Source organism: Betta splendens, chromosome 9, assembly GCF_900634795.4.
Source record: "Betta splendens chromosome 9, fBetSpl5.4, whole genome shotgun sequence".
Taxonomy (NCBI): domain Eukaryota; kingdom Metazoa; phylum Chordata; class Actinopteri; order Anabantiformes; family Osphronemidae; genus Betta; species Betta splendens.
Genome location: NC_040889.2, coordinates 6,458,307 through 6,479,046, shown reverse-complemented (window position 1 = coordinate 6,479,046; position 20,740 = coordinate 6,458,307). Strand labels below are relative to the sequence as shown.

Here is a 20,740-nt window from a genome sequence, read left to right as displayed (position 1 = left end):
GGTTGTGATTTTAACCCCCTCGATTCGTATCAACACCACGGAGAGTGTCTCATAGTCTGCCTCAATAACGTTAAGGGTTTGTCCAGAAATGTCAGTTACCAAAGATATTTCTGGTAAAGACCAGAAAACATGGTTGACATAAGTCAAACGTTGGCTGCTGTGATGTGAAATGTGTAATACGTTCACTTCTAAAGTCTAAATTCTGTGCATGAGACACTCTCCCTACCGATCTTGTAAGCAACGTCTCAGCCCCACCAGTTCTGTGTCCGTTTATTATTTTTATGTAATGATCAGTAAGTAATATTTTGTCTGTATGTTCATATATGACTGTATATGACAAATGTGTGTTTGTGAAGGTATACTCTATAGTATACTGGATTATCTACTCATACAAATCCAAAGTTGAATATTCCTAATAAAATGAATACATTCACACATACGTTTATTAGCATATTGTAATACTACAATTGGAGGGAGACCAGTGCTGTGACACTTTGTTGATTTGTATGGACAAACACACACACATACAACAAAACCAACGGGGCTCAGACGAACCGAGCAGTGAAACCTCACTGTGACGCGTTTACTTTGTATTTGCAGATTTCTTGTTGCGTTATGTTGTAATTGCTTTAGGTCATTTTTTTTGTTTCCGTATACAGTAGGCTACTGTGTTGTGATTTCCTGTGAGTCCTGCGCAGCGTCCAAAAGTCACTCTTGAAATTAAACCCTTAGAATGCTGACATTAATGTCACCTCTACATGTTCTTTATTTACTCAAAGGCACTTATCATTTCTGCAGGTTTTGTTTCATGTCATTTATTTTGACGTCTTTACGTTAGGCTCTTTCTACACAGTTCATTTGTTTCATTTCTGTGCTGTGTAACTTTTCTGTGAGGTTTTGAAACTGTAGGTACTGTACTAGTGTGTCTGGTGCAAATATACTCGTGCAAGCTCCCTCCACTCGTTGGTGGGGAGAGCTTCTTGGCAAGTATAACATTGCAAACAGCCTTCTAAGGGTTCACACAATAGGTTTCATCGAGCAGGAGGAGACATTTCAACACAGGTGGTGTTTAAGATAAATCCTGTCTGGATCCTGAAAAAGCTCTGGTGACCAACAAAATTAGGGCTCATTTTGAGTATCCTCTATGCTTTAGAAATTGACTATATTTGGATGTTTAAGGCTAAACTAGCGTCTAACTTGGTGCTTTATTCACGGTGTAACAGCCACTTATCTCTGCTGACCTGCATGTAGAACACATCCCTGTACTCACACCCTGCCTAACCCTAGTACTGCGCTCCACTACTGTGTATATGCATACTGTAGATGTGCATATAACTGTTGCCAGATAAACTAGTTCATACATGTTGCCTGTGTCCATGTGTGCATACACAAGATGAAACCGATGGCTAGAGGAGAAACAACATAGCTACCTTGTGTTTGTACTCATGTTTTCTGGTTTTAACACTTCAAAAGACTGATCTTCTCCACCCTCTTGTCTCTAAAAATGCTTCCCTTTCGCATGGGCAGGTTCAGACTACGACACCCCAGCCCCCACCTGTACCCCCGCTGGTCCCTGCCCCCTCCCAGCCAGCTCCTACACCAACGACCCACCAGGTACGAGCGCAAAATGAAAGTTAATGAGAGATAATTACATATTTTCCTAAAACTAGCCAAACAGTGCCAGTAAGAGTCACGTATGTGCTTCTGCTAACAGTACAGTACAGTACTGTAGCTAATATTTTCCACCCTTGTGTATCTCATTATGGGAAGTCGAGCTCATGAAAGTTATTTTAAGCGTGGCACAGTTAGAAAGTGCAATCGCTGAAAGAAGAAAGGAATCAAACCTAAAAAGGATGTCAGTGTTCCAGGCACTCAGGCTGGTGTTTACATTTGTATACCTGTGTAAAGTCATGTCCACTCCACTTTCCTTCCTCTCGCTCTCTCTTTAGGCCATTCCATCCAGTCAGAGCACCTCGGTCCAGAGCCCTGCACACGCAGCTCTGCCACAGGCGCCAGCACAGGTACAAACGCACAAACGCTCCCTAGTTGTGAAAGGCTGAAGCTGGTCTTTCATCCAGATGTTTAGTCCAGCCAGATTTTACACTTCCTCTTCTTTTGACTTGCATGCTGCCTGTTGATCACTGGACCTGCCTGCCTGTGTGTGTGCATGGCTATACCATTATGGGTTTGTTTTTGATTTGTGTGTATGTAGTTGTGTGACCTCAGTCCGTCTCCCAGTATAGAACGCCTTTATTTTCTTTATCAGGCAACTCAACTAGCTTTGGTTCAGGTACAGTAACACGTATGTTGTACAGATCCACGTGTCTTGTGTGTGATTTTTGGACGTGACCATTTTGTGTTGGTTCCCATAATTTCCCTTTTCACACTAACCATCTTATCATATATGTGCAGTCAATAATACATGAGCAAATTGAATGAAATGCAGATGGGTCATATTTCTACAAACGGAACATAAAACAACACAGTCAGTCTCTACCAGCTGCAGATTTAGGGAGGTAAATGAGAAAGTGATACGGGTACTGATGGTGAAGTTGCCCATCTACATTGTTCAAAGAATTTGCTTAATCCTGCGCTACTGTTCGAGTCATTCTTCACACTGTGGTAACCTGAGTTCAGTTTTCTGGTTGCATGGGATCCGAGTGTTTTGAACAGGTGTTCAGTGACTTGTTGAGGTGCTTGTTGAGCTGAGGTGCTGCTCAGATGTTGCACTAATGGACCTGGTCTATGTCACGGTTGTCCTGTTTGGAAAGTTGCTGCTCTCAGACTTGTCAGTGATGTGTCAGTGAACTTTGGATGGCTCATTTCTTCTGGAGTTTTTATTTAGGCATGATTTATTGTAGGGATCAGTGGCTTCTTGGAAGATCGGTCGTGAGCTAAAAGCAATTCAAACACATCACACAAATCTGTAGGGACTTGCAGTCAGGCGGATTCAGTCTATTTCTGAATATGTATGTAATTTTCTATGTGATGTGAAACTTTTTTTTAATTTTAGATGGAACAAGTAGTGAAGTAAAGACCATCCTTAGCTCATTGTCCCATTACCTACTGTAGGTGACTTGTGCACAGCCGATTACTTGATGGGTTTATTTACTTCCTCGTTTTTTGTGTGATGTTTTTCCCCTCTGTTTTCTCACACTTCTCCTTGTACTTATTTTTCTTTTTTATTTCTCTCTATTTTGGTCCATCCTCCTTATCTCAGCCAAGTGTGGCTCCGTCGACCTCTGCCATTTCCTTGGTGACCCTCCCCTCTGTTACCGTGCCGACAGCGGCCGTGGCTTCCCCACCTTCTCCTCTTCCACCCCCTGCCAGGGTGGTACCTGCTATTGTTTCCCCTCCTCCTTCCGTTCCCACGCCTGTGCCTCAGCCTTTGGCCACTGTGGTGCCAATCATCAGTGTAGTCACCGCCCCGCCTGACACTCCCATGGAAGCCCCTCCCCAGGTACTGGCTGTGGACGGTCAAACCCACCAGGTGGATGTCATGTCTTTGTTGAGCGTGCTCACATTTCCTAAAGGTCTTCTCACGCGTAGTGATCCACACGTTAAGTAGTTAATACGTGTGAATGCTAATGATGCCTGATTGGCACAAAACGGTGTTCGTGCATGAAATCCACATTCACGTGATGTTAGTATACATTTCTTTGTGTTGGTTTGAAGTGCAACGACGTTATTTTATTAATGAATACAATTATATGATCAAGCAGTGATTGTTGGACGAGATTTCATGATTGTTTGTGTGTAGACTGCATTAGTTGGGCTTTAGTCAGTGAAGGATTGCAAACATCTGGAAAATATGTGATTAGTGGAATGAGTCAGTCACTGTCTACATATAGTTTGTTGTTTGTTGAGCCACAGCTGAACTGAATCAGACAGTTGTTTTTAAAGGTCTCATAATTACTATGGGACTATGTTGCATGTGGATGTTCTATGCATCTGAAACTTTCTATTTTCTCTTGTGGCAGTTCTTGCTTTGCGCATTTAGTTTCAAGCCCCACATTTAGCTTTTCAGCCAAATCCTGATGTTTTGTCACTTCTTTATAATTTATTTTAAGTTCTCCGATCACGAAACCGTTGCTCACAGTCTATTTTCTGTGTGTCTATGTTTCTCATGTGCCTGTGTCCTTCAGTCTGCTTCTCTCTCAGAGCTGTCCCTGGCCCAACTCCAGCCGCCCCAGGTTCTCTCAGCCATCGAAAGGTAATAAATGGATTCACCAGGAAGCACGTGTCATTATATTCATGATGCTCTGCCTAACGTATTCCCCATTTACTGTTCTGTTTGTTGACTGTTTTTCAGCGGCCACTCTGAGACTTCAGGTATGAGTGACGGCAACGAGGGAGGAGGAGGTCGTCATGAGGGGCGCTCTATCAAGCGTCACCAGAGACGTTCTGTACGAAGTCGATCACGCAATGAGAAGACCTCCAAGGCCAAGCTTCATGTTCTCAATGTAATTGAACATATTATAATATCATTTAAAGGATGGATCGATTTTTGTTCTTGCGGTCAGGATTTATTATCATCACCTCAACTTTCTAACTATCTTCTCTGTGTGTGTTGTTTACTCTTTGGACTCATTGGTTTGTGCAGATCTCCAACAGAGGAGACAGAGTAGCTGAGTGTCAGCTGGAGACCCACAACAGGAAGATGGTTACCTTCAGGTTTGACCTGGACGGGGACAACCCAGAGGAGATCGCTCAGATCATGGTACACATAATCCACGTGACGTGTGAATCTGTCACTTTTGGGATGTTGACACATATTGATCGTCTGTTTTGTTTCCGTTTGTGTTTCTATCCAGGTCCAGAGTGAGTTCATCCTGGAAAGCGAGAGGGAGTCATTCATAGAGCAGGTCAGGGAGGTGATAATGAACGCTGATGAGAAGGGCCTGGAGAGGGACCCACATAGCCAGGTACATGCAGCACTGAGTCCTCCTCTGTGGTTTGGGTTCGAACGATGCTGATGCCTTGGTGCACTGTGTTTTGATTCAAACAAATGCTAAGATGAATGTTTGACCTTCAGATCTCAGGGGATAAGGAGCATCATATTCCAGCTATATCTGCTCCCATGACAGGTAAACTGACATTATATCTTTCTTTTGATTAGCTGCAGAAGGGTATATACTGTATGGAGATTGTAATAATGCTGTGTGTCTGTGTTTTCTGCTCCAGACATCCCTTCCAGTGCAACTGCACAGGTTGTCCATTCAGCAGGTCGGAGGTTCATCGTCAGTCCTGTACCAGAATCAAGACTCAAGGATTACATGTTTCCCTCCTCTCCTTCTTCCCCTGCACCTCCTGCTGAAACAAGTAAAGGTTGGCATATCAGACACACTAATGGTCAAGCATTACTCACAACGACTAGTGCTACACTGTAAATGCTCACTAAAACTGTGTCTTTCAATTCCTCCAGCGCCATCCCAGTCTCCAGTGGGCCTGTCCCAGTCTGCAGGACCAGTCAGTTTACAGCAAGCCTTCTCTGAGCTCAGACAGAACCAGTTTGATCCAGGACCCAGCACCGCCCCAGCCTCCATTCACTCCACTCATCCTCTTCATCTCACTGGCACAGCCACTCCAATCGCTGACCCTGCTGTTGGATTTGTCCTTTCTAATCTAAACCAGACACACGAGCAGGTCTTGGATCCTCTCGGCCCCCTTTCCACAACCTCACCTCCCTCCTCGCTTCCCACTATCTGTCTCAGCCCTCCTTGCTCCTATTCGCCACCACCTCCCCTGGTGAATCAGTCCATGCTTCCGTCACAGGTACCGTCACAAGCAGGAATGCAGTCTGTGTCCCAATCCCAGACACAGCCGCAAATTCAGCCCCAGATCTTTACCCTGCCCCAGGGTCAATCTGTCTCTGCTGCCGTTGCTACTTCAGTAGCTCCCACTTTACCACCTTCAACCATACCGAGCATCCCTCCAACGATGCTCCCCTCCCCTCCTCCTGCTCAGACCTTTCCCACCGTATCCTCCCCTCCTTCCTCCACTCTTACAGCCAGCGAGGTCTCCTCTGATCCTCAGTTAGTCACGTCTGTCTGTTCCCCCACAACCTCACTCTCCTCCTCTGTTATCTCCACCACTGCCATCCCCGGCCCCCAGCTCGCTCCCTCTGCTGCCTCCCAACCGACTCCCCCTCTGTCGTTCACATCCCCTCTGGTGGTCCAGCCAGTGACCACCAACGTTCCTTCAGTCCAACCGACCTTGGTCCATGCCCAGCCGCAGACAGCAACCCTGCCCGGACAGACACACACGCACTGTGCAGAATGTGATGCAAGGTGAGAGGAAGCTGACATGTCTTTATTTAACTGCTATTAGAACAAAAAAGTCACTTAAGATCTGAATGCACTTTCCTTCTCAGGTGTGAGGGAGCTGGTGATTCTCAAGGCAAACCGGACGACATTCAAGCTCTAGAGATGAAGCTACGGTCTCTGTTCATGGACCCGGGTGCCGGGGTGCCCTCCACCCAGGGGGACAGTGCGGCTGCCGACCCCGTCTCTGGGGTCTCTGTGGCAGGGACCGCGTCCCCAATGGGCCCTGGCTGCACCTCCACCACATCTGTCACCACGCCTGGCCCCAGCCTGCCTGCCAATCCTCTCCAGCCTCCCTCCAGTTTACCTCTGGGGTCTCCTGCTCCAAGCCAGAGCCCTGGGACACCCATCTCCACCCCTGCACAGACAGGTAGGTAAACTAAACGTTCTGGTGGTTATTCACCATATTTAAAATATTTGCTAAAGTATCATTTTTTATGTTACATTCTTTTGCAGTCATTCCTGCCTCATCCTTTGGTCAGACCACTCCATCTAAGACCCCTTTATCCAGGGTACCGGTGAGTCCTATGTTTTACATTGTGTACAGATTCATACATTGTTTAAAAAGTAGACTTTTAAGTCTTAGTTATTAATTGAATTGGTTACATACTATAGAAGCCACAGATAATTTTACCTGCTTATGTGTTTCTCATCAGTATTCTCACAACTCAACCAGCATGGAAAAACCTTCTAACATTCTCCCCATTGAACACAATTCTAATAACCTTCTTCACAAATCTTTTTCTCCCACTCTGCCTCTTCATCACTGTTTTTAAATCTGGGATTAGGCCAGTACTCCTCCTTCAGAGCTCCTGCCATCCTTCACTGGATCTTCCCTAATACAGGTGTATTTTGCTCATTTGTACGAGTGTCGTCTGATTTGCAATGCAGCCCTGTCCTCCTGCTGAGCCTAATGTGTCAGCTCTTTGTTGTGTATGTATGGTACTTTATGTCCTGGTTGAAAATGGTTCTGCTTATGTCCTTTCTGCTATATTTGTTATGTGTTCGTAGCGTGTATTGAGTTTGATGACCTCATGTATAGATGTTACGTCCCATCATAAGCAACACTTTAAGATGGAGCATCTAATAAACCTAGAAACTTTTCTTTGAGTTCAGGAGAACATAAGAATTTGTGTGCCCTCACCAGCTTGTTCCTGTGTTTGTGCGTCTGTGTGCTGCCACAGGAAAGGGGTCTGATTTTTGAGTACTTTATATCGCATAGCATTACGCTAATTGCAACAAGACATGGGTGAATCAGGGCATATCATTAGGGCTGGGCAATATAAATGAATAGTTATTAAACTGAGCAAATTTACAGGATCAGACAAAATGTAAAACAATCATTTTAAACAGTGTATTTGGACCATGTTGCCCAGGCCTAGTATCCATGCTTTAGCTTCTGGCTGATGTGGTGCTAATCACTCACGGTGTCTGAGTGTGTGTTTTCTAATCGTGTTTAATCTTGTGTCTAACTCAAGGTGTGTGTGCTTCTCTTCAGTCCCAGCAGCCTCTCGAGGACCTGGATGCTCAGCTGAGGAGGGCACTGAGCCCAGAGACTGTTCCTGTCAGCACACACGTACAGGTAGAGAGTTAGTACACACGTGCAGCACGTATGTGTTTGCTTTCCATCTTAACCAGTTTTTTTTCTTTCCATGGTTACTCCAGGCCTCCTACAGCAGCATACCTTCAGTAGGACAGCCAAGTATGTAGCATGGTTACATATTCCTGTATTTCTTTATATCCGTCTCTCTTTTTTTCGCCATAGTCTAAAATATCCATCATGTTTCTCTAGTTCCCTTCTCTCTGGAGGAAGAAGCAATTTCTCTGTCAGCTCTTCCTGCGGGTGGAGTTAAAGTGGAAAGATTTCAGGTAAGAAAATCACACAGAATCAGAAGTTGAGTTTAAATTCCGGTTGTCATTTTAAAACTACAGACGATAAGTTTTGTTAACGAAAAAGATACGTGATTGTCGTCTGTAAGTAACATTCATCTGGTGCTTAGGTTTCTCTGGCTCGTGAAGAGGCTGCTGTCCAGCGCCCAGCCTGCAGCGAATCTTCCTCCACCTCCTCCTCTTCTTCGACATCCTCGTCCTCCAGCCTCTCCAGCCCGGAAAACACACTGCACAAGCACTTGCCGTCTCCTCTGAGAGCGGAAGGACGACAAGGACGAGATGTTGTTGACGGACTCCAAAAGAGGCCTCTGGAAGCGCCCCGGCAGCCCTCCCCTCGCACCTCCCCCTCCCCCTCTCCTAAACCCACCACCACCTCCATCGGACGCTTCAAGGTGTGTCATCTACAACATGTCAGGAAACCACACTTTGATCAAATTAAAGTTAAAAGGATTTATCAGTAATTCCACCCTGTCTATATTTCAGGTCACCACCAACCCTGAGGCCCGTGTGGGTAGATTCACTGTCAGCCGTGCCCAGGAGCACAGCGTGGAGGCCAGGCAGACTCCCCCACCTGTCGTCCAGGCTCCTAACGGGCCCAGTGGTCCGGGGCAGCTTTCAGTTCCAGATTCTGCACACAAAGCCTCCCTGCCGAGCCTCAACAACAACTCCTTCAATAACTCCTACTTCAGCAGTGACAACGATTCTGAATTTGAGGACGAGGACTTCAAACGGGAAGTGCAACGCCTCAGAGAAAAGTAAGTTATGACTGTCTTTCACCTCATCACCAAAATTAATTTAATGACTAGATTAGACTTTCTCCTCATTCTCTTCCACCTAATGAATGAAACTGATGTTAAACACATATTCTTCTGTACTGTATATTTTTACTCTGTCTACCACTAGGCACATGCGTGAAATTCAGGACCTACACTCCCGCCAGAAGGAGGAGATTGAAAGCCTTTTTACTAAACTAGGGAAGGTAACTCACCTTGATTCCCACAGTAGAACAACCACATCAACGACAACATGACTGCAATTCAATGTAAATCTTCCATTGGCAGGTTCCTCCAGCAGCAGCGCTCCCCCCAGTTATAGCCCTAACTGGCAGGAGGAGAAGGCCCACCAAAAGCAAGTCTTCCAAGTCGTCCAGAACCAGCTCCATGCACGGCAGCAAGAGTCCGTTACAGCCAGGTTTGCATTGCGTGAACGTTTCCATTAACGGCTCAGTTGGCCCAAATTCCACAAACACATTTTCTTTCACTTGTCTCTACTAGTATCCATGACATTTGGTACAGACATTCATGGTTCCAAGATGAATTCCTACTGACTTTGAAGAGCACTTGACCATGAGGTTAATGTTTGTGCTTTGCCAAGCTGTCTCATTGACTTTGGGATGGATTGCCATTAAATGTAGTATTAATGCCCTTAGGATAATTGTCACAAGTCTGATTGGGCCAAAATGTCTATTCATAATGTGATTCATGCTTACAAAGCGATGACATTCCATCAGCCTCAGTTACGCTTTGCATTTAGTGCTAATTATCACACGGTAGCATGCCACAACATTTAACTGGGAGAGGACACCTGCTGAACATCACATCAGCATGTTAGCGTTGCTGTTCTGAACATACTAAACCTTACATGGCTACAGATACTGATTTCTGAACGCTGTGAGCAACAGGAAGTTACTGTTAAGTGATATTTTATTCATCTAAATCCCACGATGACCCGAACAAGGGAAGGGCTGTAATGGTAAAACTAGAAGAAGCTCAGGATGGTCCAGAGCTTTGACCCTAACTTTACGTTGTCTCTGTGTTTATGCATCTGTGTGCACACGTGTGTTTTTCTGCTTGGTTTTACTTGTGGTGGAGCAGGCTCGGAGCTTGGACATTTCTGACCGCCTTCCCGTGTGTTCTTTCTCTTTGTGTGTTTGCTTGTGGGGGTGTCTGTGTAAATGCCAGGGGGTTATTAATCTGAGCCCCACTATAACCTGAACAAATGAAGCAAAGGGCCGTAATGCTAAAACGAGAGGAAGTTGAGGTCATACAGATTGACTTTAGTCGGGACGGTCCAGAGCTTTGACCCTAACTTCACATGGCCTCTGTCTTTATGCATCTGTGTGTTTATCTGCTTGGTTGTTCATGCATGTGCGGTGGAGCAGGCTCTGAGCTTGGACATTTCTGACCGCTCGTGTGTTCTTTCTCTCTGTGTTTTTGCGTGTGGGGGTGTCTGTGTCGATGTGTGTGTGGCCTCTTCGACCGCTCCCCTGTCCTCTTGCGCCCGTGCTTCGTGCTACATCCAGGCAGCACTTTATCGGCCCAGAGCGTGCCGACCGTGTACCCCGGCCAGCTGGCTCTGTTGGCCCCGGGGGGACTCGCCGATTCGGGCAGCGGCACCGCGGTCCAGAGCGTCAAGCCCTCTCCCTCCAGCGACAACCTGTGCTCGGCGTTCACCAGCGAGGCGGCGCTGTCGGTGCCCAGCTTGTGCGCTCCCACTCCAGGTAGGCACGAGCTGAGGGAAGAGCTGACTTCAGGCAAACTCTGCACAAGGCGAATGCATGCAAATGCAACAGGACGCTCCTCACCAGTTTTCTAGTCCTTCACGTGTGTTTCTGTGTAAAGCAGTGTGATCACTAACGGTGAAATTCTCTGTGCTCTTCACCTTTCTTTCATATCTATTCATTCTCCTGTCCTCCTTCTCTTCTGCTTTTGTTGCTCCTCTCATTTTCCCCATCCTTAATCTTCTTCCGCCTCTCTCTTTAACTGTTTTTTGTCTTCGGATCTCTCCTCCTCTTCCTCTTCAGGCTGTGCAAAGTTCAGCTGGGGTTCGGAGCGTTTGGCCTTCAAGCCTGGCGGCAGGAGGACGCGCTTTCTGAGTACGCCCTGCTTGGCTCTTTGTGTGTAACGCTTTATTTCTTTGCTCTCCTCTTTTATCCGTTATTCGTGCTTTTGTTGACATGTTTCTTTCTCTCCTGTATCCGTCAAGTCACAGTCTTACTGTCTTTCTATGGGTTTCCTTCCCTAAAGGAGGAAGAACCCTTTTGTTTTTTGAAATCTTGCAGGAATCAAGTAAACATTAAATTTAAGTAGTGGTAAAACACATTTTAACAGGTGAAGTCAACCAACTGTGAAATAAGTCACCTTCTAATTTCGTACTGCACTTCATGCTGTCATTTTCCACTAAATGAATGACTTTGCGATCACAGATAGGATCAAAGTGACACAGAATCATTTTCTGAGGAATTAGAATGTCATTTGTGTCATAACGTTGGCGTTGAGGCCTTGTGACGTGTCGCAGCCCAGTCACAGAGCAGCAGCTGTGTTTCTGGGAACACACTGCTAAACTCAAAAGCACGTCAGTCACAGGCGTCAAGTCAGTGATTTTGCTTAATTTGATTCCAGTTAAGTAAAGTTTTAATCAAGTACAACAAAAGAGCAGCTCCTCAAACTCAATTTGTTTTTCCTAAGAAGTCCATAATGCGTCTGTTTTTGCCTTTGACGTGATGAGAGCAATCAGAGGATCATATTCTAACCATTCAGTTTACACTCAATCTGTCATCATGTAGTAATTAAGCTTTATAAAGCTTTATTACCTAGAGGCAGACAGTGAAGTTGTTGTTCCTGAATGTTGCTGTTTCGAACAGTGAGACCAAGCAGACGAACGAGGAAAGACAAGTTGAGACCTGGTGACTTGAGGCTCTCGTACACGTTATTTACTTTCAACTGAACTTAATTTAATGAGGCACAGTTCTGTTCAATACTGTGCATCCAGTTGATGCATTTTTGATTTTTATACTGTGTTATAACAATAAAATGTCTTATTATTATGTAGTGAAATGTTTGTGCTGGATGATGGGATGTTCATTAGTGCTTCTGAACCCTCTGCAGCTCAAACCTTCTCCCTTCCTTCTTTCCTTTCTTTCCTTCCTTCCTTCCTTTCCTTCCTTACCTCACTCCTTGTCCTCACACCCCTTTTTCCTTCACCTGCTACCTTTCACTGCACAATAAGGAGGGAAGAGAGACGGGCCTGGGTCTTAGTGCTCTTCAACAGGTAGAACGGGAGAAAAAGTCTGTAAAACTCCTCTGTTTAAATCATTGAACGAATTGGACAACAACTTTTACTTTGTGTGGAGCCTGTGTTGGTCCCAGATTTGATACAACCCTGTGAGCTGTTTAGAGGACTCAGAATCACACTAGGATCATGTGTTGGTTCCCTAAAAGCATCTTAAAACCACAGACACACAGACACAGACAAACTGTGATGATGATGTTGATGAAGATTTACCTTAAGTTGTGGCCTCCAGTTAGTAACCTGAACCTTGCAACCATTCTTTACAGATCAAGTGTACTTGAATATAAGTATAAAATACACATTTAGTTTCAGCTGTGTGTTTTATGTTAAGATGTTATTGGGCAACCCAACACTGAATGCTGTTTTTTTTTTTGACTTCTCCAGCTTTAAATAATCACACTGGGATGCATTGTGTGTGGTTGTTGGGTGTTGTGGGTGGGGTTTAACTCTGACTCTCTCCCAATCCTCCAATCGTTGTCTTCCGGCCGCACAGGGAAGATGGTGAAAAAAGTCTGCCCCTGCAACCAGCTCTGTAGTAACTATCTCTCTTTTTGGTCTTTCCTCCTCCTCCCTCCATTCATCCCCCGTCCTCCATCCTTGCACTTGCTCTCGCCGATGCTTCCTCCCGCACTCTGATGCCTTGGTAGATTTAAACATTGAGGCCGGACCAGTTCAGTTATTTCACCTGCTGTATCTCTAACTATGAACATCGCAGTCTCACTTTTCAAACAAATCATCACAGGGGCTCCAGCCTGAGCCCTGAAATGACTGAATTGACCGGCCATCACACATTTAAACTGACAGTGCATGCAAACAATGAGCTGTATGCAGACGCGCACACACACACACTTACACACACACACTAACTCCCCTTAGGCAGCAGTCTACTGGCCCCTCCCTCTCCTCTCTCCCCTCTTCATGGCTTGTGGCCTGGACTACATTACCCAGAATTCCATTCTGCTGCAGTTGGTCGTGACTCAGTGTGTCCCCACTTATTTTCCTCCATTTTATTTAGCATGACTCAACTTTATTTTTCTCAGAGCAGATCTATGATTAGCAGTTGTAATACCTGCATAGTTGTTTTTTTGTTTTTCCATATGAGCATATCACACATATAGTCAAACACATTTGGTCCAAATTGTTTTTTTAAGAAAAGGCGTCAGTTTCTTGTTTTTATAATATGCAGCATGTAAAATGCTGTGCAGGAGATAAAAGATAATTAAAATTGTGCAGAAGCGATATGTTGCATTAATTGATAGTAAATAACAGGACAGGATGAAAAGGCTTTTTTTTCCAAACTGAATACAATGTTGATATTTTTAATAGATTTTGAAAGCTTTGATTGTTTAAACCTGGCAACAACAGTATGTGCGGTGTGCTGTTATTGCACCTGTTAGCTCTGATGACCAGTAGAGGAGCAGTCAGGATAGCAGAGCTTCACTGCCACCTGGTGGTCCATTAATTAACTGCAGGTTTGACGTGGGCGGAACACAGCAACTGCAACAGCTGTGGACTCAGCATTGCTTAATTGCTGGGCTTTTCAGGTTAACACATTGCCCACTGTACCACTAATCTACATTTATATTATTATAAATCTACTAGTCAGTTTTGTGTAGCTGGACCAAAGTGCCCAGATTCTGTTTTTCTGTCCAGTACCATAATTTGCCACCTTTCCAATCATCGCTGCTGATCTGCCCTAAAACGCCAACCTGACCAACCTGACCAGCCTCTGTCACCATGAACCAGCCGTCCCACTGTTCAGTGTCTCACACGGGACGCTTGCCTCTCTGTGTCTCTCCTCACAGGGACTAACAGCACAAACGCAGTGGGCGGGTCGGGCGGGCTGAGTCAGAGCCAGGGAGGGTCTCAGTGCTTGGCCTCCAGCATGTCGGTCCCTCACCAGAGGAAGGGCACCTTCACGGACGACCTTCATAAGCTGGTGGACAACTGGGCCAGAGACGCCATGAACCTCTCACAGGTTTGCTGCCAGTTTCCTGAGTCAGGACACAAGTTTGCTGTGGCACAGACAGTTATTGAATGAACCATTCCACATTTGTAGGGGAAGAGGAGCGCCAAACAGCTGCCGCAGGCCCCGGCTCAGGGGCACAGCTACGAGGTGGACCCAAACACACGCGCTCACTCCTTTGTGTTGGAACCTTTGATTTGTGCGGGTTCTTAAGGCATCCTCCTCTCTGCCCAGGTCATCCAGTCAGCCAGCCTGGGTAGGAAGTACTCCGCTCCCAGCCAGCTGTGTCCCAGCAGTATTGGAGGCTCCGCCCACCTCCCCACGAACGCCACCACCGCTACCTCTCTGGCTGCGCGGAAGGGCTCCCTGTGCCACCCTCCTGCCTCCTCCACTCCGTCGCAGACCCAGCCGCCCCAGTTCATCCAATACACTCCTTCTGCTGCCTACAGTGCACAGTGGTCTGGCCCGGCTCATGGCCTCTCCGCCGCCCATCAAGCTCCAGCGCAGCCTGGGCCCCTACTGGTCAGCACCTCCCAACCCCTCGGCCCCTACCCTGCCCCGCAGGGACAGGCGCCTGGGCAGGGGCCGCTGCCGGCTTTCCATCTGGCCAGTGCTCTTCACAAGTCCGTTAGCAACCCAGGAGGACCCAACCTGAGGACCACGTAGGGCAGGGTGATGGGGCTGTTTTGAATCGCAGCCCGACTGGACTGCTGCGGCCTAGGGTGTTCTGTGCTGGATCCGCCTGAGAGGAGTTTGTTGTAAAATGATCGGTCCTAAGGGGTAGAAAATAAAATAAAGAAAAAAGAGGGGAGAACAAATCAGAAGAATATTTATGAATGCAGTTTGGTCATTTCCACCTTCCTCTGCTTCATCCGCGTATGAGAAGAGGTCCCAGGCAGAAATGCAGCCACATAATCTCCCTGTCTGCTGGCTTTGACTCTGGGCAGATACTCAAGGATAAAGAAAGACTCACGAGTGCAATGTTTAAAGGCCAAAGAGCTTCTAACAGGGTGTGGGATGGGTGTTAGTAACGTATGCGAGGTGTGTGGTATGAGTAAATTGAGTCTTTGTGACGAAGGCCGAAGGGAATGAATGTGGCGTATGCACAGGTTCCGCATTAACATAAAAACAACTGACATCATGGAATCAGCAAAGATGAGATGTGTAGAGCATTTGAGTTTCAGGGAGTGGGGTTTTCTGTGAAAAGCACACAGGATATTAAGAACAAACCAAAACAGGGAGGCGAAGGCCTCCCGAGACATGTGCCACCAGTGAAGTAGAAGTAGTAGCACCGAACGGCCAAAGCGCCTGCTCACCGTCACCACTCCACCTTCTTCCTCCACCGCCCTCTTCGCCCTGTTCTCATCTGAAGCAATAACAGCAGAGTCCTTTCAGAGGGAAGCGGAGCTCCAACGTGTATGAAAAGTGGCCTTGTTATCAGATTAATATCACACCCTGTACAGTCTGTCTGTTGATTTGTTTTTCTTCAGAATGTGATGATTCCATATCTGTTTTGTTTTGTTTTGTTTTGGGTTTCGTCTCGTTGGGTTTGTTTTTACTTTGCTGCCCCCCAGCTGGCAGTCGCACACACACACACACACACACACACACACACACACACACACACACACACACACACACACACACACACTGTGGAGGCGCAGCAGCAGCAGCAGCAGCAGCTTCACCGAAACAGACTAATGCCTCAGTTCTTGGGGTCATCGTTAGGCTGATCTCACCGGTGGGTTGAAACGATCGCAATGCACATTATCACCATTATTATTGTTATTAATGATTATTGTTCTATTTAAAAAAAACAAAAACAAAGAGGTGTTCTGTCAATGGACCTGTTGTACACGCACATCGACGTACGATGTGGAAACACTGTGATTACTGTTGCTTGTTGTTAGCAAATGTTGTTGGACAACATAGTTTTAGGATGAAATGTCACAAATCAACGGAAGCGTGCGACGAGCAGTTCAGGGTCCTTTCACTTTCAATTCAATGCCTCCCAAGAATGGATTGTCATCATCTTTATAATAAGTACATTGTTTACTAAGCATTTAAAAAATGCCTTACCATCAATAATCAACTGCAGTTTCAGTTTATCTTTAAACCGTTTGAGTTGAAAGTTGAAAGCGACCTCTTGCCCGACTAGAAAGACAAACGGCAGGATAGTTGATGTTTAGACAGTAAAGTAATGCTAGCTATTTTTTTCCTAACACAGTACTTATGTATCAGACACTTTAAATATCCCTTCCTCCTCTGGTTTTGTTAGATGAATGTGAATGTATAAACCAACGGTGTCCATTTTAATGTACTTGAAAACAAAGTCTGTCCTCTCCCTCGCTCTGACCCGTTTCCCTGGACTCCCCTTAGAGCCTCGGTGAACCCGGGGGCCATCACTAGTGCCTTGCGTCCTTCCTGTTGCTTCTTTGTAGCGGCTTGAGTTAAAGAAAGCACACTTGGCGGCGCCAGAGCTCGGGTCTGGTGGCGCCGGGTCAGCGAAGCGGGCCCGCTGTTGTACTGGCTGTCATCCATGGCTTCTGCTGTGTGCACCAAAGCTGGAGCATGTATTTTAATGCAAAAGAAAAAAAATGGATTGAATCGACAGAGAAACATTGGTTCATGCTTATTCTGCTGCCATTTAAGCCCATGAGATTGACCATGGAAGGCTTAAAGGTTTGATGTCAGTGTTAGTTACACGGGAGGAAGCAGCCTTTTTTTGTTTTTGCAGGGTTTTAAATAGCAGGTGTCATAGGGGGGGGAGTTTAGTTTTAGGGATGGAGTTAATTGTGTTTGAAGCTTGGAGGCTCTGACCCGGGTGCAGCAAGGAATTAGAGGAATGATTCAAATCTCGCTTTTAGCATTCAAAAGCTTAATCATGGAGGCTAATGGTTGTAGCAGCCGTCTCAGCACCAGTCCACCCGTATGATGGTCTTTGTGCCGGTCCAGTAAAATACTTGTATCCCACCCTGTTAGAAACAAGTGTGTCTAATAATCCAACAGCACAATGCTTCGCTTTTAGTTTGGGGACACCTTGCTGCTACATGTTTCATGTTCTCACCCATTTCAGTTTTACCTCTGCTTTTTAAAGCTGCACCATTGGGTTAAAGTCACCGTGGTGGTGAAAACGGCAGCGCTGGTGAAATTAGACGGCTGGAGAGACGGAAGTGATGATGTTGAGCGAGTTACGGTGGTTTTAGAATCAAGGCCTTTGACACCCTGCGTTTTTAAGCAAAATATTACAGGTACAATGGTTGAACTTAAACATGGAGTTTTTATTTGATTTTATGTCCTTTGCTGGGAATTGGGGTGAATTCACACACAACTATTATACTTTACATTGTAATGTTTGTACAAAACATTGCTTTGCCTGTGTTTTGGTGTTCTTTTCCGTTTCTCATCATTAGTAACACATTTTTACTACTTGTGGCAAGTTTGTTTGAAGCTGTGAATAATCCTTGAGCCACTTTTGCTTTAGTTCTGGTTGAACGCATTCTGGCGTAACAAAGCTGCCAACTTGGTGCCATTTGACCTTCTGTCGGTGGAGAAGGAACATCACAAGAGAGTTCTAAAGGCAATTCTTGATTACTCACCTGATGTTACTCACTCCATTGTTATTTAGCAAGGCTCAAGATTCCCACAATAAACATTTGCTGATTATATTTTGCTGTGTTTGTACTAAATGCAGTAATTGGTATGAACACAGTGTCTGAGTTACAGTCCGCTCAAGCCCTGATCTTCCAGTTGGGGTGGAGCTGTACTGGCTCTTATTCTTTAGTTTAAATTTGTAATTGAGGACTTTTACTGTGAAAGGCTGGGCTGTTTTCCAGCACATGGGGACTCTAATTGGGAATTGTCCATACAAGTGGAAAGGATCATTTTCTCAGTTTTTAGATCATTAGCAGTCGACTGAGTTTTCGCCTGTTTGTGACTCGCTCACCCTTTATGCTTCTCACCGTAGAAGTGCCCACCTGTGAAAGCGCCACCGACAGAACGCACACAAGCAGATAACTGCATCTCTTTGTTGTTTTGTGTAGTCCGTTGGTTCTGGAGCACAGACGCAGTCTCTCTCTGAAAGCTTATGTTTGTTTCCTCCAATGTAACGTTTTCGTTTTTGAATCCAGTCTATGTGCAGTTCTCATGTCTCCAGCAGCACCTGACCCAACTCAGTGGGTTCATGTTTTACATTGTGTTGAACGCTGTACAAAACTGGTCCGAAAAATAAACACATCGATAAATGAATGAAAGAAAAACAAACGTGTAGGCAGTCATTGGCAGCGTTCAAGGGGATGTTTTGCACTAAGTATAGAGTGTTCAAGCTTCATATTAAAAAAAACTTTGCGCTTTGCGCCACAATACATTGAAATTTGTTACTTTATTTGTAAAAACCTAATAAAAGTTGTTTAAATGAATGAATGACTGCATTTTATTAGTTTGAGCAAATACATTAAAAGAAGATATGGACTTTCTGTGTTAATCTTTTAAGATGTTCACTGTCTTTATAGGCTCCTGGTTCACGTCAGAGCAGCAGACGCAGGTACGTGATGTTGTTTCCCAGTTGCAGTTTCTGTTCTGGCCGCGCGGGGGCAGCATTCGTCTTTTTTAACTGCAAATTCCGCAGCGTTTATTGTATATTTTCTTCTCTTTCCACCTTATCTTGACCACATGGAGCAGCTTCTTCCTTTCAGGTCAATAATGGAAGCAGCTCATTGTGAGGTGTGAATCCTGCCCATGATATGACCAAAATAACACGCTCAGCTCAGAGAGAGCGGCCTGAGGAAGGAAGGAAGGGAGGAAGGAAAAAGAGACGTGCCAGTATTATAACAATCAATTCCCATCAAGCAGATTTCCTGCTATAATATGAACATTTAGGAATTAGAGTATTTTTCTGTAATCCACCTTGTTCTCTGGGAATATTTCAAATATTGGTGATGAAGCATTACAGAGTTAGAGTGAAAAACAAATGCAGCAGTATTATTATAAAGCCATTATGTATAAGTGGAGTTTATGGTGTGTGTTCATCCTCTTAGTGTAATGAATGTGGGACTATTTTTTCCTGAATCCTGCAGGAAACCAGCAACACCGAGGCTCATTTTCAGCTCAGTGGCCTGTGAGTTCTGGGAGTTACCTTTCAGTGTGACCTGACGACAGTGATCTTAGTTATAGCTAAAACAGAGGTAAATAATTGAACTCACTCAGCTGTAACCACTTTAACTAAGGGCCTGTATACAGCAGAAACACACTTGCTTAGTCACACAGACGCACAACTTCATCAGTGTAAAAATAAAGCAAGTGACGGATCCAGAGACTGATTAAAGGAGGATTAAATAACAGCATGTACACGAATAAACAGGATGAGAATAAGCCTAAAAAGGTTTTAATGGGATTTCTGTTTTCTCCTTAGAGACTGAAACTCATTAAGCCAGTTTGTCTCACATTCAACATGTCCTGTCTGTCTTTTAAGCTAATGATGTGTGGTTTTAATGACACACTCTGCTGGTTGCTAAATATTATTGTCAAGACTCATAACCTGCGTCTGACTCGGCACTGTTGACACGTGTGGTGTAGCGATGATATAAACTGAAACCGTGCGCAATCGCCAATTATCCAGCAGCAGCTACATGGCGTGTGAAAGTCGTGCAGCCCACTCAGTGGTCTCCTGCACATGCGATCTGCATGACGATAATGGCACTAAGCTGCAGTTTCAGGAGATAACAGGTTTATGTGGCATCAGGCCCTGTTTGTCTGGCAGCACGGCTGTAACTCTGCACCCAATAAAAGCTCCGCTTGTCTTGGACAGCGTTAACCACGACACAGAAAAATACTTATTACATGACCTTGGTAAACTGACAGTTTACCTAAGAGCCAAACCAGGACTATGTTTATGTGGGTGTGTGTGTGTGTGTGTGTGTGTGTGTGTGTGTGTGTGTGTTTACTAAACAGCGGTCAGCCTTGTATTTCTCCACAAACACGCCTCGGGCCTGTGAAATCACGTGGGTCAGGATGCGCGATAGAGCACAACTCCACATAATTACAAGCTGTAATCCTCAGGAACACCTCTCATCCGTGTCCCAAAATGAATCCATAGGGATTTTCAGAAATAAAATCGCCGTTAGGATTTATGTCTTCCTTCCTTCCTCGCCAATCTAGTCACTCGCCACAAGTTGCTTTGCAGTTACTTTCAAAAGCCCTTGAATGAAACGCTTAACCTCCTGAACGCAGACTGGGTGGAGGTGGAGGCTACTGGAGCAGAACACTTGCGGTGACTGCTGATCTGTGTAAATACAGGTTGGGGCCGACGTTTCTCAGCAGAGGTACTGTAGTACTGGGTAGTACTGTGACTCCCATATATTAAATGCTTGTCCAACCTGATTTATGTGTATCTCTAACACTCTGGAGTGGTAAATTTAGCGGAAACAGGTTTTTTATCGCTTCAGAATCTGAGACAAATAGAGCATAAAATACATAATAAAACCTAATCTAG

The 20,740-nt window shown here is 45.3% G+C and overlaps 1 protein-coding gene across 20 annotated transcripts in view; it reads left to right on the top strand.

The window, feature by feature from the left end:
• wnk1b (WNK lysine deficient protein kinase 1b) overlaps positions 1-18,668 on the top strand; it is a 56,482-nt gene extending 37,814 nt beyond the window's left edge. For 8 of the 20 annotated variants that reach the window (XM_029160824.3, XM_029160822.3, XM_029160823.3 and 5 more), the window contains 26 exons: positions 1,528-1,614; positions 1,950-2,021; positions 3,221-3,490; positions 4,146-4,213; positions 4,313-4,463; positions 4,604-4,720; positions 4,815-4,925; positions 5,036-5,087; positions 5,185-5,328; positions 5,426-6,290; positions 6,374-6,693; positions 6,780-6,841; positions 7,112-7,168; positions 7,822-7,905; positions 7,989-8,025; positions 8,116-8,192; positions 8,324-8,605; positions 8,697-8,968; positions 9,117-9,192; positions 9,275-9,404; positions 10,516-10,713; positions 11,017-11,109; positions 12,778-12,819; positions 14,090-14,262; positions 14,344-14,400; positions 14,485-18,668. In XM_029160824.3, the coding sequence (XP_029016657.1) occupies positions 1,528-1,614; positions 1,950-2,021; positions 3,221-3,490; positions 4,146-4,213; positions 4,313-4,463; positions 4,604-4,720; positions 4,815-4,925; positions 5,036-5,087; positions 5,185-5,328; positions 5,426-6,290; positions 6,374-6,693; positions 6,780-6,841; positions 7,112-7,168; positions 7,822-7,905; positions 7,989-8,025; positions 8,116-8,192; positions 8,324-8,605; positions 8,697-8,968; positions 9,117-9,192; positions 9,275-9,404; positions 10,516-10,713; positions 11,017-11,109; positions 12,778-12,819; positions 14,090-14,262; positions 14,344-14,400; positions 14,485-14,916 (4,329 nt within the window). In that variant the 3' untranslated portion in view covers positions 14,917-18,668. Of the gene's footprint in view, positions 1-1,527; positions 1,615-1,949; positions 2,022-3,220; positions 3,491-4,145; positions 4,214-4,312; positions 4,464-4,603; positions 4,721-4,814; positions 4,926-5,035; positions 5,088-5,184; positions 5,329-5,425; positions 6,291-6,373; positions 6,694-6,779; positions 6,842-7,111; positions 7,169-7,821; positions 7,906-7,988; positions 8,026-8,115; positions 8,193-8,323; positions 8,606-8,696; positions 8,969-9,116; positions 9,193-9,274; positions 9,405-9,487; positions 9,565-10,087; positions 10,714-11,016; positions 11,110-12,777; positions 12,820-14,089; positions 14,263-14,343; positions 14,401-14,484 lie in introns of those variants that run through there. The other 12 variants (XM_029160835.3, XM_029160827.3, XM_029160828.3 and 9 more) reach the window with 11 other exon arrangements.
• The last annotated feature ends 2,072 nt before the right edge of the window (positions 18,669-20,740 follow it).